This window comes from Pantherophis guttatus, chromosome 11 (assembly GCF_059756535.1).
Source record: "Pantherophis guttatus breed Tessera chromosome 11, ASM5975653v1, whole genome shotgun sequence".
Taxonomy (NCBI): Eukaryota; Metazoa; Chordata; class Lepidosauria; order Squamata; family Colubridae; genus Pantherophis; species Pantherophis guttatus.
In genome coordinates this window covers 3525147-3541922 of record NC_142073.1, presented here as the reverse complement: position 1 = coordinate 3541922, position 16776 = coordinate 3525147, and the positions used below count along the sequence as shown (strand labels likewise).

At 41.6% G+C, this 16776-nt stretch overlaps 1 protein-coding gene across 1 annotated transcript in view; it reads left to right on the top strand.

Annotated features, from left to right (window-relative positions):
- CDH13 (cadherin 13) overlaps positions 1 to 16776 on the top strand; it is a 425229-nt gene that overhangs the window by 108537 nt on the left and 299916 nt on the right. Inside the window, exon 2 of the mRNA XM_034426532.3 lies at positions 6423 to 6534. Within this exon, the coding sequence (XP_034282423.1) occupies positions 6423 to 6534 (112 nt within the window). The remainder of the gene's footprint in view (positions 1 to 6422; positions 6535 to 16776) is intronic.

Genomic DNA, 16776 nt, shown 5'->3' with positions numbered 1-16776 from the left:
AAGTGCATTGGTTTAACAGAGTAAAAAGAGAAACACTTTGAAGTTGCCCTCAAACACTAAGAGACTAAAGATCCCTTCATAATTTGTATTTTGCTCACCCCAGAGACCAGAGTTATGTTATCACTAGACAGACCTTCACAAGAAGTGCATTTCAAGAAGAAAGCATTTGGGTCTAAAGTCTATGTAAGTCTCGTCACCTAAGAATTGGCCTTCATGGAAATGAGTCAAAGCATTACGAGACACTACACGGTATTTCAGTTGTAATGGCAGGGAGTGTCACTTTGGCAAGTGAGAGCAGCAACTGCATCTTCAAGCAGGTGAGAAATTTTTTTAGATAGCTCGGTTTTTGCTTTAGGACTTGAGAGGCTAAAAGAAATGAAAGTCCTTGTTCCTTCCAAGGTTGCAATTATATGAACAGTAATAAAATACAGCTAATGTCCTTCTCTGCCATAAAAGAAAGAAAGAATGGATAGATAGGCTTCATAAAAAAAAGAGAGAGTGTGCACAGGCATTTGTTTTCGGTGCACTTTGTGGCAAGAACGCTTAGATAAATTCCGCTATCCCACTTCTGCAGTTAAGGCAGCATAACATTAAACAATTAAAACCCTTCAGATGTCCATTAGTACTTTAGTCTATTTTTGTTACCCAGATAAGACTTTAATGGTAATAGATGCCTACAATATTCTCTTTTGTTGCAAATATATTTCCAGCAAGGTAATACCTGTAATTTGCATCTAATCATTTTACGATGGAGCGCAAATTAACTCGTGAGCCAACATAGTTATTTTCAAAGATTATTCAGCATGATTTTTTTAAAAAAAATAATATAATAAAAATTCTTTGGAAGAGTTTTAAAGACCGGAACTCAGTGACATCTTTATTACATGGTGAATTTTCTTGGATTTTTCTTTTCTTTTTTTTTTTTACAGTGGGGATACATCATTGGAAGATTTATTTTCAGAATCCATAAAGATACTTCAAACTTAATCCTTCAGAGGTGTCGAAAGAGGAGGGGGGAATTCTTCCTCTGTTTTGCAGGAACTAAAACTGCCAACTGGTTCTATAGTCTGATGACCTCAGAAACCATGACACGGGGATTAAAATGCGTGCATTGAAGACGCTTAGACGTTTGCAAGTGAAAAGATCGAAAATCGATCGAAAAGATTTGCAAGTGGATCGAAGATAGGGAAGGATAAAACATTTCAGAGGTGGAATGTGAAACTTTTTTTAATGGTGGTGAGGTCTGTTCCTTGGTTGTCTCATAGAACCAAACTACCCTGGACCCAGAAGAACCAGAAAATTTCAGTAGTACAAAATTGAAGTTCTTGTCTTTTTGAGACATTGATCCACGCCTATATCAAGTTGTCCCATAGATTAAGTTCTAGAACAAACGTCTCCAAAAAAGACGTGACAGTTGCATGTCTACAATGTGTTTGCCAACAGGCATACCTTGATTTACAACCATAAATTTAGTGACTATTCGAAGAACGGTTGCAGGAATTGGGTATATCTAGTTTAATGAAAATAAGGACTAGTGGTGACATGATAGCAGTGTTCCAATATCTAAGGGGTTGCTCCAGGGGTGAAATCCTCCCGGTTCAGACCGGATCGGGCAATCCGGTAGCGATTGTGTCAGGTGGTTCAGAGAACTGGTAGCGATGGTGGCGTGAGGTTCTGCCCACCCACCCGGGTGTCGTTACTTCCATTTTTTTATCTTTTAAAAGCATTTTTTTACAACCTATTCGGGTGAATGACTCAGCATAAAGCAATTTGGAGTGGTGTGGTGGCCTAGAGGTGGAGCTCTTGCCTCACAATCAGGAGGCTCTGAGTTCGATCCTAGGTAGAGGCAGATATTTCTCTCTCTGGGCACACTGGGAATATATCTACTGCATAAAACTCCCCATTGGTGACAGGAAGGGCATCTGGCTCATTCAGTTGCCCAGAATCCACCCCGCAAGGGATTATGGGGTCGTTAAAAGATGATGATGACTCAGCATAAAGCAATTTCCTATTTCTTTAATTCCATAAACCGAACGCAGCATCATGCTCTCCTTTGCACCTGACCTCCCTCGGGGGTTCAGCTTTTCTTTTCATTGTCCCTCAGTGCGGTGCGTTTGCGTTGCTTTAAATTGCAATAAGTCGTGTCTGCTAGCCAAAAGTGTCCTGTTGGCAGATGGTCTTGCGCACTGCTGCAGCGCCGCTGAAGACAATTTTGAGGCCCGAAAATGATACTTAAGTTATGAGTCGAAAATCTAATTGCTGCCCATATGTGCTGAGAAACTTGAAACTTTGAAACTAAATTAGCAGTCTGGAGCTTATGGCTTTATGATCTAATGCCCCCAAAGGCGATAAATAATTGAGAAGAGTTACAGTGGAACAAGTTGAGAAAATGATTTCTAAACCTGAAATTGCCCAATCTATTTTGATGACATTGAGAGCAACTAGTTGGAAATTAATTTTATGTTCTGGGCAGCAGGGGTGAATGTGCTCTAGGAGCTGAAACCCTATTTTTAAGAAAGTCCTGGCATGCTTTGAGGAGAGGACACAGCAGGGTAGAGAGAAGGCATCGAGAGTTTCTCTGCAACGAAGGTGGTTTTTTCCTGTTTTGACATCAACAAGATGGGCGTAAATGAGGTGGTGTAGCCCAGGAATCAGCAACCCGCAGCTCTGGAGCTGAGTGTGGCTCTTTCATCCCTCTGCTGCAGCTCCCTGTTGCTGGTCGGCTTCACCATTGATAGGGCTTTCAGTTAGGCTAGGTAGAGGAAAAAGGACACTGCACTAGGAGGAGACTCTATGGTGGGGGAATCGGACTTCCAGTCGGCAGAGGAAAAAGGATGTCACACTAGGAGGAGACTCTATGATGGGGGAATCGGACTTCCGGTCTGCTCCAGAATTGAACAGGGGCTTCCGGTTAGAACCTTTGTGGCTCTTTGAGTGTTTAAGGTTGCCGGCCCCTGGTGTAGCCTGTCACAGAGAAGAGGGGATCACTTATTCTCCAAAGCACCTGAGGGCAGGATAAGAAGCAATGGGTGGAAGGTCATTAAAGAGAGATCCAATTTAGGAGAAATTTTCTGACAATGGGAACAATTAATCAGTGGAACAGCTTACCTCCCATAGTTATGGGTACTCCATCACTGGAGGCTTTCAAAAGTAGATTGGACAACCATTTGATTGGGATGGTATAAGGCAGTGATGGTGAACCTTTTTGGCACCGAGTGCCAAAAAGGAAGCACTCTCTATCTCTCGCAACACTAAGTTCTGAAGAGAGAGCACTTCGTGCTCGTCTGGGCTGAGACCAGGGATAGGAGTTGCCCAGGGGCGTGCATGTGCCGGAGAATGTACTTGCAGTTTCTTCAGGTTTCTTCTTCTGTACTGTCGGCAAGTCTTCAGATTACTGCTTGGCATGCACAAGTGCCAATCAGCTGATGAGTGCATGCTGAAAAATGTACTTCTGGTTTCTGGCGTGCGCATGTGTGCTGGCTGGCAAGTCTTCAGGTTACTGCCACGCATGTGCACGCACTGATCAGCTTGGCCAGCCCACATACTCACACCGGAAAATGTAAAACCAGCTCTGATGCAAGCACAAAGGCCAGATGATCATCAGGCATGCATGTGTGGCAGAAACCCGGAAGAGGAACAGTCGGCGTCGCGCGTGCCAGGCAACATGGCTCTGTGTGCCGCTTCGGGCACGCGTGCCATAGGTTCGCCATCATGGGTATAAGGTCTCCTGCCAGCCTTGTCTTTTCAGCAACTCACCCTAGCTAGAAATTCAAAGAGTTACTCTTCCAGCATATTTGAAAGGTGGCAGAGTGCGGACAACTGCAATAAAGGATGTTTTATTGCCTTCCATTACATTCACCTCTTGTGCGGGTTGAATCAACTGAGAGAGAGACGGTTATAGATCTAAGAGTATTGTTTCTTCGCTCTTCTTTGTAAAGACAAGTTTGTACTTTCTTTTCGCAACCATAAACTTTTCAAAGCTGAGACTTAAAGGAGACAAGTAGCCCTTTCCTTCTAATAAAGTAGCCATTTAGTTTTCATAAAAAAAATTTTCCCCACTCCACAAGGCAGAAAGAGAATGTACGAGGCGCTCCGTGGTTTAGAAAGATAATTAATAATCATTAAAAAAGGCCCGTGTGTGGTTGGGGATGACAACTAGTTTAATATCGAGAGGAGAAGGAAGCATTTGAAATTGCATGGCTAACAGGAAAACCTCCATTTCATCTGAAGGCTGGGCCAGCATCTTGTAATTATTCCCGAGAGAAGGAAAGATAGGTTTAGTTGCTGAGCTAAATATGTGAGTTATTGTCTCTGTTTATTTCCTTCCTTGATCTCTGCTGTGAACTCTTAGCAAAATTCATCTGGCTCCGTGCAAAATTTAAATTAAAAGGATAACTTTCCTCCAGATGCACTGGTCTTCCCCAGCACCATTTCTAGCTTGTGTTTTCATTCCTTGCACATACAATGAGTGTGCATGCGCACCAGTGGTGAAATGTAAAATTTGTTACTACTGGTTCTGTGGGCATGGCTTGGTGGGTGGGGGGGTGTTAATGTTACTGGGTGGGCATGGCCAACTTTTTTTTTTTTTTTTTACTTTTAAAAACATTTTTTCTACAACCTCTTCAGCTGAAAAGGTTGTAGAAAAAATGCTTTTAAAAGCTTCTGACGGTCCCAGCTGAGCCGCGCGATCATCAGGGGCTTTTTTTTTTCACTTTTAAAAGCATTTTTTCGGCCAAAGAGGTTGTAGAAAAAATGCTTTTAAAAGTAAAAAAAAAAACAGCCTCTGATGATTGCGTGGCTCAGCTGGGCATGGGGGGGCGGCAGGGATTTTTGCTACCGGTTCTCCGAACCACCCGCCGCCATCGCTACCGGATTGGGCGATCCGGTCCGAACCAGGAGCATTTCACCTCTGATGCGCACACGCACGCACGCTTGAGCCTAGGTAAATGTATTGCTAATTAATCACCTTTTGTGGAGCTTTTTCTACCATGTGTAGAGAATCTCATCTTCTTGATAAAAAGCTGCGCGAGAAAAACACAAGGATAATTCGTTACAGAGCGAGGTTTACAATCACACCTGCATTTTCCCTCTGTCAGTTTTATTAACACACCGCTGGTGTAAGCTTCCAAAGAAGGTGCAAATGAATTGAAGGGGCTAAACACTACAGCGAAACATGTCTGTCTGATGCTTTGTAAAACTTGGAAAACAAAATGAAACAATGGAGAACTCAGTGTATTGACTTTGGCCAAGTTGCTTATTTATATATTACCGTATTTCCACAAAAATAAGAAAGGGTCTTATTTTCTTTTGAACCCCATCTAGCAGTTTGAAAGCATGCAAATGCGAGTAGATAAATAGGTACCACTTCGGTGGGAAGGTAACAGCATTCCTTGTGGTTTTGGTGTATAGCCATGCTGGCCACATGACCATGGAAATGTCTTTGGACAATGCAGGCTCCCTTGGTCAAGAAATGGAGATGAGCACTATGCCCTAGAACTGGACATGACAGGAAAGGGGAAATGTTTACCTTTTAAAGAGTCTATTGCATTGGGCAAAAGACTAGATTACCAAAATTTAGAAACTGGATTATTTATTTATTTTATTTTATTTAGTTATTCTTTTGCACCTTGGTCCTCATTTATTAATAAGTATATTAGAGTGGGATCTCCCTAATCTGTTTGATTTTCATTCTATCTGGTCTAAAACAGATGATGCTAATCACTTATTGGATTATACAATATTCTTCTTCTGCAATGTTTCAGATTTGTGTCTAATTTCATTCCCGGGGTTAAGACTTCTATCCCAGTTCTATTTCAGAACTCCAAATGCTCATTCAAATGATGCAAAACTGAAATCCAAATAAAATATATATTTTTTCTCCTCCTCCTCTGCTTTTTTACATTTTTCTCCTCGGTTTCTATTGTATCATCCACATTGTTATGGTGGTCCTTTATGGTTGGTAGCTATGGATGGAGTTGTGATGATTTGCAGGGTAGGACAGGAAACCAAATTAGTCATTACAAGATTAAGCCAGCGTTTTATGGAAGGAGTAAACCTTGTGAACTCTTTCCTTTTCTCAAGCTGATCACTTGAACAAAAGGACAAATTTTGGCACGCGCCATTAAAGATGAGAAATGTGTCCATCTGCTAAATCTGAGCTTGTCATTAAGCACTCTCTGTTTCTGCTTTCCTTCTTTGCTACCTCATCAGATTGACAGAAAAGGCTTCTAGAGTCTCTAGATCAGAGATGAAATCCTCCAAAGTCTGCTACCGGTTCGCTGTGCGCATACATGCACGGTGCGTGCCAAATGCGCTCTTCATGCATGTATGTGCACGGCAGCCGCTACCGCGCAGCGGTGAAAAAGAAGGCTTAAGAAGGTGAAACTAGCAGATATGAAAACTCTCTTTCTTTGCTTTTCCAGGTGCTGCTTCCTACGTCCACAAAGGATTTAGAATGCATTCCGGGATTTCAGCAAAAAGTTTTTCACATTGAACATTCATCCGCATTCACAGTGGGCCAACCGATTCTGAATTGTAAGAAATCTTATTTTCATCTATCTATCTCTCTTTCTTGTTCTATTTTTTTTTTTCATATGCACAAAAAATACAACTGCGATCTGGATGTTCCTATCTCATTTGAAATGTATTAACAATTCACTATCCTTGTACCAAGAGGCCCTCTGAGGTTTCTACTTGAATATACAGTAGAGTGACAGCTTTTTAATTTTTAAGAAATGTTTCCTAATTTTGTATTCATGCAAACTTTGACCTTTGCTGTGGCTTTAGCTTTCTGCCGTGCCTTGAAAAGCTTGTGTACTTGAATGGTTGGGTATTGTGAATATCAACATGGACTTGGGGAATAATAAGCTTGTGACCTTCGTCCTGAGCCACGTGGTTGCTGGAATTCAATTATCTGTTTCATTCTGGCAGTGCAGACTCATGGCGGAAGATCTTGATTTAAAGCTGGATGAAATGTGGACATATGCTATTCCTTGGGTGCATTGAACTTTGGAATTTGGCTCCAGATTTTTTCGTTTGGAACTGTGATGTTTGTAGTATGGATGAAATAGATAGCCAAAGACTCGTTTCAATAAGACAGGTGTCAAATTAAAATGTTGGCGCTGATGTACTATGCATTGTGAGTTTGGCAGGCTGAGAAATGGAGACCAAATGGCCCATTAAGCTTTAACCCTGTTTTGTGCACTTGAGAGGTTTCATCCAGGTATTAAGGAAGTTTGAAAACGACACTGTATTTGCTGTTTTGCGAGGGGCTTTTATGGATGAAGAAACTCAAAAAGACCAGAAAAATCTGGATTTTGAGGATTCGGCTTTCTTAACTAGGATGGTTAGGAGAAACATCTCTAGAACATCTTACAATGAAAAGAAGACATAGAGGTAGTCCTCGACTTATGATCAGACTTAAGCCCAAAATTTCTGTTGGTAAGCAAGACTTTTGCTCCATTTTACAACCTCATTTGCCACAGTTGTTAAGCGATTCACGGCAGCTGTTAAGTTAGTGACATGGTTGCTAAGTGAATCTGGCTTCCCCATGGACTTTGCTTGCCAGAAGGTCACAAAAGGCGATCATGTGACCACAGTCCTAAATATGAGTCAATTGTCAAGTATCTGAGTTTTGATCATGTGACCCCTGGGATGCTGCAATGGTTATAAGTGTGAAAAATGGTCATAAGTCACTTTTTTCAGTGCTGTTGTAATGTTGAACAGTCACTAAATCAGAGGTCCTCAAACGTGGCAGCTTTAAGACTTGTGGACTTCAACTCCCAGAATTCAGCATAGCCTGCAGAATAGCCTGCCAGAATAGCTATGCTGGCTGGAGAATTCTGGGAGTTGAAGTCCACAAGTCTTAAAGCTGCCAAGTTTGAAGACCTCTGCACTAAATGAATGGTTATAAGTTGAGGACAACTTGTAGTTGGCAGTGATTTTTTTTTTAAAAAAAGAAGTTCCCTTAGGTAAGCTATGGACTATTAGACATGCTTGAGTCTTAAATGTGCTGAAGGGTTTGCTAATTTTGGGGGGAAATGTTTTGCGCTTGAATTTGTGCCTCCTGTGATCCACATTCCCGATTCCTAAACTAATTATTTTCCGTTTTTGAGGTTTATTTTTCAAGCTTTCTGCAACTGTGAGCAGTTGCTAGGGGATGAACAATCTCTGCTCTGACATTTACTCTCCCTGCCTTTCTTATACGTCATCTCTAAGACTGAAACAACAGTGCAAAACTCCCCGAATTTTCTATATTCCCCAGTTGGTGTGGTGTAAAGTACATATACTCCTAAGGATATTGTTGGTTGCTGGAGCTAAACTCCACATATGGAGTTCCCAAAGATTGATTCTTAAGGTGACTTTCCTGTTTTCTACTGATCTCTGCAAATTCCTTGTCTTCTAAGACAACAATTTCTTGGGGTTAGAAGACAGCTGATGAAGAATAGAGCATCCAAGTCACCCATATTAGAATTGACTAGCACTGATAATGTTACCTAATTTGGATAATGAAACATCTGAAATGAAACAAGAGAAGCTCAGAGAGCACCAAGGACCCCACAGTTCTCCTCCTCCTCCTCCCCACCCCATGAAACCAGTTCCTTCTAGCACTGATGATGCTACCTAGATTGGGTAATGAAACATCTGCAAGGAAACAAGAGAAGCTCAGAGAGCACCAAGGACCCCTCATATTGGAATCTTCTGTCTGCATTCTGTTATGTTTGTTCAAAAAAAAGGGGGGAGGGATCCTTATTTTACCAAAATAATGGTTCCAAAGTGAATTTCCAGTGTCTTGTGTTCCCATGCCCTCTGGTAAAAAGGCACACTTAGTTTCTAAACAATGCAATGCCTTGAAATCCAATATTCCCCAGACCAAGTGTTGGCTGGAAAACCAAACTTCAGTGGTGTGGCACGTTATTTAAGTCCTCTTTAATTCTATAGTCATAAAGCCTGATTTCCTTGGAAAGTTTAAGAATCTAATGTTTTAGAGACGTAATATTTTGAAACCATGGAAACTCCTCAAGAAGGATGCTAAGATATTTTGCTCAACTTTTTCTCTTTCTCACGGAGAGGGTAAACTTCCAGAGGGGGAAATGCCCTAGATCAGGGGTGTCAAACTTGATTTCATTGAGGGGAACATCAGAGTTGTATTTGACCTAGGGAGAGGCATGGCCAGCTCGACATCACTCGTGTCAGGGGCACCTGTGTGGCCCAAGCACTCTGCCAGCGAAAACAGGTTCCAGAGCTTCATTTTTGGCTGCGACGGGCTCCTGAAACCCTCTGCCAGCAAAAACGAAGCTCCATTTTCACCGCAGAAGCACTGCGGGCCAGTCCTTCGCTGTTTCCAGGGCCAGTTATAAGCACCTTGCAAGCCTGATCTGGACCCCCGGGCCTTGTGTTTGCCCCCCCCCAAGATCAACGTTTCTCAACCTTGACCATTTTAAGAGATATGGACTTCCACTCCCAGAATTCCTCAGCCAGCTTGGGGAATTCTGGGAGTAGAAGTCCACCCTGGGAGTAGAGGTCCTCCCCTCTGAAAATGGCCCAGGTTGAGAAACACTGCCCTAGACGAACTGTCTTCTCAGCCTAGTATTCTCCACGTCAAGAATGCCTCCAAGATTTCATACCAATGGAATCTTCTTCTTCCTCTGCATTCTCAAGTTGATATAAGAAGGTTAAATAAGTAGATGTATTGAGCAGAATGAGGAAGATATAGACATGAAGAAAATCTCTAGCAGTATCCAGGAATTGTGCCTGGATATACGTGGGTAGTTGTTAACCTTCAACAATTCGTTTAGTGATGAAATTACTAGTAAAATTGCTAGTAGCTATTACAGTTTGTTTTTCCTATTCTGTACTTTCCTGCTTAGCTTGGGGGAAATGAAAACATCACTGATTCCATGAACAATCTCTGTATTCATGTTGGGTGGTGGATATTCCCTGTGAAGGAAACCCAGAAAAAAATCCTCTGTTTCACAGCTGATGGGTGTATTGGAGAGGTTCCTTCAGGATTAGAATAGCAAGAGAAACAACAGTCAAAAAGACCTTAAAAGGAAAAAAAAGGATCATGTTTAGGAAGAACTAAAAGAAGAAATCCGAATCAAAATGAGATAGCTAGTTGAGAGTTCAAACAGGTATGGATGGTTTTGTGGCAAGCCCCCGCTCCTAGAAGAATGAAATCTTTTGGGAAATATTAAAAAGGCAGAATATTATATTTCCCCAAAGGGAGAAATGGAGAAACATGCTCAGTCTTTCTTAATAGCACACACACACACACACACACACACACACACACACACACACACACCCTGGCAGATATTTTGTGCCCATTAAGAAAGACTGGGCCAGCCTATCTACAAAACAAAAGACCTTCAGCTCCAGGGTGATGGGATTTTAAACAGGACATGATCCTTCAGGACATAATAGGATTAACCCACTACCATTTAGTAGAAGACACAGAGCTCACTACATTGCACAATCTCCTAAGGGCATTTCAGACATTGCACAACCCTCCCTATCAGCATCTCTGAAACCTATAAAAACCCATGTACTCATCAAAACAAGTGGTCAGCTGACCAAAGACTGCTGTTGGTTCTGTTCATCATTAAAACCGTCTTTCCAATCAACCTCCATGTTGTTTCCAATGTCTTTCTCTCAACTTGGAACTGAACCAGATGGATTTTCCTTCCGACAGTTTGAAAGATAAGAAATGTTGGCTTTAGAAAAGGGACACCACCAGAAGCACTACTAGAATTTCTATTGTTGTAGGTTGTAATTCAATTCAATTCAATTCAATTCAAACCTTTATTGTCAATGCACAACATGTGTACAATGAGATTGGATGAGCCTCTTGGAATCGTGGAAGAAACTATCTTCCCCACCCTCTTATATGGAAAAGAATCAAGGTGGAACAAACTTGATTTTCTTTCTCACACTCTCCGTGTTTCCAGGGCTAAGCTGGTGTTTACCAAACAGGAGTAACCAAGGTCTTCACAGTGTTCCTCAATGTCTTTGAAAATCATTATCCCCAATCTTTGTCTTTTGCCACTGGTCACATCAAAGGACTCTGCAATTGAATCTTCTCTAGCTTGGGTTGCTGATTTCTTCCTTCTTCCTTGATGCTTTTACCCGCAGAGAAAGAACATGCTGTTTCAGCCACATTTGATTAGGCCATTTGTGATGACCCAGCAGATTGCACTGGAGTGAAACTGGAACAATAATTATAGCACAGTTATTGATATTAATTTGAGGGAGAAGGGAGGAGAAACGGCTGTTTGTTGCCTGGGATTAAGAAATGAAAAGAGACGGGCACAATCATTATTAGAGAGAACACAAAGTATGGAATTGTCATTTATTGTCAGCCTCAGCATACTAAACTATTGTTCTGATCAGAGGTTGTAGGTCCCATCAAATATGTTTTGAAGATTGTGGTCATTTATGCACCTCTGTGATTGAAATAACTGTTGCCCTATATTAAGAACAGCAGAACAGTAACTGTCAGAGGGATCTTGGAATCCTAGTGGACAATCATTTAAATAGGAGCCAGCAGTGTGCAGCAGCTGCCAAAGAAGCCAACACAGTTCTAGGCTGCATAAACAGAGGGATAGAATCAAGATCATGTGAAGTGTTAATACCACTTTATAATACCTTGCTAAGGTCACACTTGGAATACTGCATCCAGTTTTGGTCACCACGATGTAAAAAAAGATGTTGAGACTCTAGAAAGAGTGCAGAGAAGAGCAATGAAGATGATTAGGGGATTGGAGGCTAAAACATATAAAGAACAATTGGATATGTCTAGTTTGATGAAAAGAAGGACTGGGGTGACTTGATAGCAGTGTTCCGATATCTCAGGGGTTGCCACAAAGAAGAGGGAGTCAAGTTATTCTCCAAAGCACCTGAGGGCAGGACAAGAAGCAACAGATGGAAACTAATCAAGGAGAAAAGCAACTTAGAACTAAGGAGAAATTTCCTGACAGTTAGAACAATTAATCAGTGGAACAACTTGCCTCCAGAAGTTGTGAATGCTCCAACACTGGAGGTTTTTAAGAAGAGATTGGATAACTGTTTGTCTGAGTTGCTACAGAGTGTCCTGCCTGGGCAATGGGATGGACTAGAAGACCTCCAAGGTCCCTTCCAACTCTGTTATTCTATTCTAAGTAATTATATCTGCATTCCCGTATTTATGAATATTTATCTAGCTTGCACTCAGAAAGTAATAAGTACAGTAGGTTTTTAGAAGGTGAAGGTAGTGACACATATAACAACTCATAATGCTAGCCACCTTATTTTGCAAATGGAGGACTGAAGTAGAAAACAGAATAAGCTGAAGATACCAACAGGAACCAATAACTTTCCAGGCCAAGCTATATTCCTTTTTATATTCACTAAAAATAAGAGTGAACACATTCATTGCTTCTTAATGCAGTGGTCTCGCCCAGTATTCCTATATTTATTCTTTAATTATACTTGTTTATGACCAGTTTCAAGGAACAACTCACAAGAAGTGTTCAGGTAGCATCATAACCATCAACCGTCATGCACCAAGCATCATGATGGTATCCTAGATTAGCTCGAACCCTACTTTTTCATCCATGGAAAAGTAACCGAGGTTAGTCATGTGACTTGGACGAAAACAGCTATTGCTTCTGACTCATTCTTGCCAACATAAGACCTAGTGGGGTTAGAGAGAAGACTAGTAGAAGGATGACATTGTCAAAAGAGAAGGATGCATTAGCTAAGAAGCAGAAATAGAAGCTGGATGGCAGATCTTCTGCCACACCAGCAGCTACATAGTTAGTTGTCTATTTGAGTCTTTTCTTTGTCTCCTCTCTTCATTGAAAGTGTCAGCACTTGAAATGGTTGTCAGAATCTTGTCATCAGGGGGCAAAAGTTTCATCAAATGGAAAGCTTGTGCTATCGAGCAAGAGCCCAAACTCTCTAGTGATTACTTCTTTCTAGCTTTATTGGGTTTTGGTATCAAGTAGAAAATTATGAAGGTCCTGTAGTACAGTTTACCCAGAAGTGTGGACCATAAATCAAATTCTCCAGATTGGTTAGGATGTACAGTGTACACTCAATTGCTTGTTGTGGTTGTCCCAGAGTGCCTACTAAAGGGAGGGAGTCCACTCTAGGTCCCTCTCTTCCTCAGTAGAATCTCCTGGATGCAAACCAGCTCCTGTTCTTCTTCCGGTGAGTTTTTCAGAAATATTCAATATTAGAATTAATCACAATAGCACTTAGATTTATATCCTGCTTCACAGTGCTTTACAGCCTTCTCTAAGCAGTTTACAGAGTCAACCTATTGCCCCCAACAATCTGGGTCTTCATTTTACCGATCTTGGAAGGATGGAAGGCTGAGTCAACCTTGAGCCAATCAGGATCGAACTGCCGAACTGCTGGCAGCAGAAGTAGCCTACAATACTGCATTCTAACCACTGTGCCACAACTGAAGTCTTCTCAAAGGCCTTGTGTTTGGAGAAAGGGTGCATTTCTTCAGCGAATAAGAATTGTGTTCTCCTTTGTTGATTGATTAACTAAATATAATAATTTGGATCTGGTGGGTAGAGTGAGCAGTCTGATAAAAAATAACAGACAGTTCGTTGATGAAATGCCTGCAAATTTAAAGCTTTTAAGCAGTCTCATCAATATTTTTCTCATTGTCCATTGGACTATAGAATTTTTTTTTAAAAAAAAATACTGCTATTACCCCAAGAGCAATATAATTTTGCAGTTGTCTGCAGCTCACCCTGGTTATGTAAATCAATGGAGCAAATATGCAAACCTAGTTGAACAGAGGTTGCCTTTGGGGTTCTTCCGAAACCCAAGTACTTCTAATCCCTGGCTGAAAAGTGAAACAAAATTATCATATTTTCCTAAGTAAAAGTGAGAATCTCTTTTTCCCACCTTGATTATTTGAAAATGTAAGCAGGGCCATGGTGCATATTCTTTCACACCCTCCAGCAAATAAATACAGAGAATGTAGAGAGGTTTTTTCTTCTTCTTCTTCTTCTTACTTATTTACCAGTTAACCGTAAATGTTCTCTTCATTGTACATGAAACTTGCCAGGGGAAGAATGCAGAAAAAAAAAAAAACTTTCTATCACAATTCAGGCTGGGATATAGCCATTCAATCTAGTCAGCAAAATGTAAGTAATTCTTGCTGAGAAATTAAAAACATAACAAAATGGGGGAATGAGAATGGGATGAAAATGAGGATGAGAATAAATGGGATGATGTCTACATTAGGCGTGGAGAAGATTTAAGTTGCATAATTATTATTATTAATTTTTCATTGTCCAAACCAGGATGGCTCTGATTCAGGAAATACTTGTATCTCTGTTTAAAAAAAAAAATCTGGATTATTTTTCTAACAACCAGATCCAGAGGTGGGTTTCAGCAGGTTCTGACCAGTTCTGGAGAACCGGTAGCGGAAATTTTGAGTAGTTCGGAGAACCGGTAAATACCACCTCTGACTGGCCCCGCCCCCATCTATTCTCTGCCTCCCAAGTCCCAGCTGATCAGAAGGAAATGGGGATTTTGCAGTAACCTTTTCCTGCCATGCCCACCAAGCCACACCCACCAAGCCACATCACGCCCACCAAGCCATGCCCATAGAACTGGTAGTAAAAAGTTTTGAAACCCACCACTGACCAGATCGGTGCAGGAATGAAATAATAACCACACAATAAAATGTTGGGACAATTGATCTGCCAGAAAGGCAGAGAAAGGCTCAAAGGCATGGGATTAGAAACCAGGAGGTGTGAGTTCTAGTCTTGCTTTAGACATGGAAACCAGCTGGGTTTCATGGAGCCAAACACTTTCTCTCAGGCCCAGATAGAAGAAGGCAAGGCCAAACCACTTTAAAAAACTCTGCCAAGAAAATTGCACATTGACAGGCATCATAACAGACTTGAAGGCATACAAACAATCCCCTCCAAAGTTATTAAGCATTATATTTTGAGTATTAATCAGTCAAAAGCAATCTGCTTGGCGAGATTAAATATCTTTCCCTTGATATTCTTTTGGAGTGTAGTCTAGAGATGAAGCACCCTTATGAATATTAACTCTATAATTGTTATAAGGCAACACAAACAGAATCGTGCAAGGCTGAAAATATTTCTCCCCTCTTCTGCTTTTACTCTCCTTAAACTAGGGAGGGTTCTTTCTGAAACACTTCCCATGCCCTCCCCTCTCCTTTGCTGCCCCGAGCATCCTTTTTACATGCCGATTGTCTGATCTGCAGCTCTTCCTCCTGTCTCCCAAGATTGTTTCCATATACCATGCCATAGACAGAGTAGTCGTTGATTATCAGTCCAGAAAAAGTCCAGAAAAAGGGAGCAACGTGAAAGAAGATCTTTTGCCAGAATGCCCGTTGAGTAGTCTCAACCAACATGGAATCACTGGTGCCAAGGGAAAGACCACTTTGTTGCTCTTGTTAGTTGGGAAGTCGTGTCCGACCCATCGCAACCCCATGGATAACGTTCCTCCAGGCCTTCCTGTCCTCCTCCGGAGTCCATTGAAGCTGTGAGAAAGTTTGCATATCATACTGATTCGTAATGTAGTATACCTGGCTTTGACCTCGCATGATGAGTGATCCCAACTATTATGGGTTAACTGAAGTCAGAATCAAGTATTACAATTTTTAAAAACCAATTATAGTTCAACAAACCAAGTCTCAGCATGATATGGCAACCCAGCTTCGGGTTCTTTGATAGTTCAACATGCTACGTCTACATGCGGAAGAAATCTCTCTCAAAATTACCTCACTCCAATGGCGAACATGTCAAGGAGATGTTTCCCCTGCAGCCAGCCAATCAGCATGAGTAAACCTTGAAAAACATAGACGCCATTTTATTTACTCCACCACATCACAGATCTGGCAAAATAACTGAGGCCTTGCTCAAAAAATAGCTTATTTTTCTGATTGTACCCATAAACATAAGTATCTGAAGAGGGGAATCAAGACCTCTCATTTCATGTAGACCACCATTTTTCAACTTCCTGATCATATCCATGGATTGTTGTTGTTAGTTGCGAAGTCGTGTCTGACCCATCGCAACCCCATGGACAACATTCCTCCAGGCCTTCCTGTCCTCTACCATCCCCTGGAGTCCGTTTAATCTCACGCCAACTGCTTCAGTGACTCCATCCAGCCACCTTGTTCTTTGTTGTCTCCTTCTTCTTTTGCCCTCAAACGTTCCCAGCATTAGGCTCTTCTCCAGGGAGTCCTTCCTTCTCATTACGTGGCCAAAGTATTTGAGTTTCCTCTTCAGGTTCTGGCCTTCTAAAGAGCAGTCAGGGCTGATCTCCTCTAGGACTGACCGGTTTGATCACCTTGCAGTCCAAGGGACTCGCAGGAGTCTTCTCCAGCACCAGAGTTCAAAGGTCTCAATTCTTTGGCACTCAGCCTTCCTTATGGTCTAACTTTCACAGCCATCCATTGCAACTGGAAAAATCATAGTCTTGATTATATGCACTTTTGTTGGCAGGGTGATGTCTCTGCTTTTTAGTATGCTGTCTAGATTTGCCATGTCTTTCCTCCCCAGGAGCAAGCATCTTTTAATTTCTTGGCTGCAGTCCCCAAGTGCGGTGATCTTGGAGTTGATATTGCAGTGATAATGGAGTTGTAAAAGACTATTTACAACTGGGTAAAGATGGCATGACCCATTTCTGTTGTAATAGGATAACTTGCCCCACTCAAGTCGCCACAGCCAACTTGCTGCAAGACAAGTCAACAAATACAAAGGTTGCATTAATTTCCATGGAAGCGTGGCC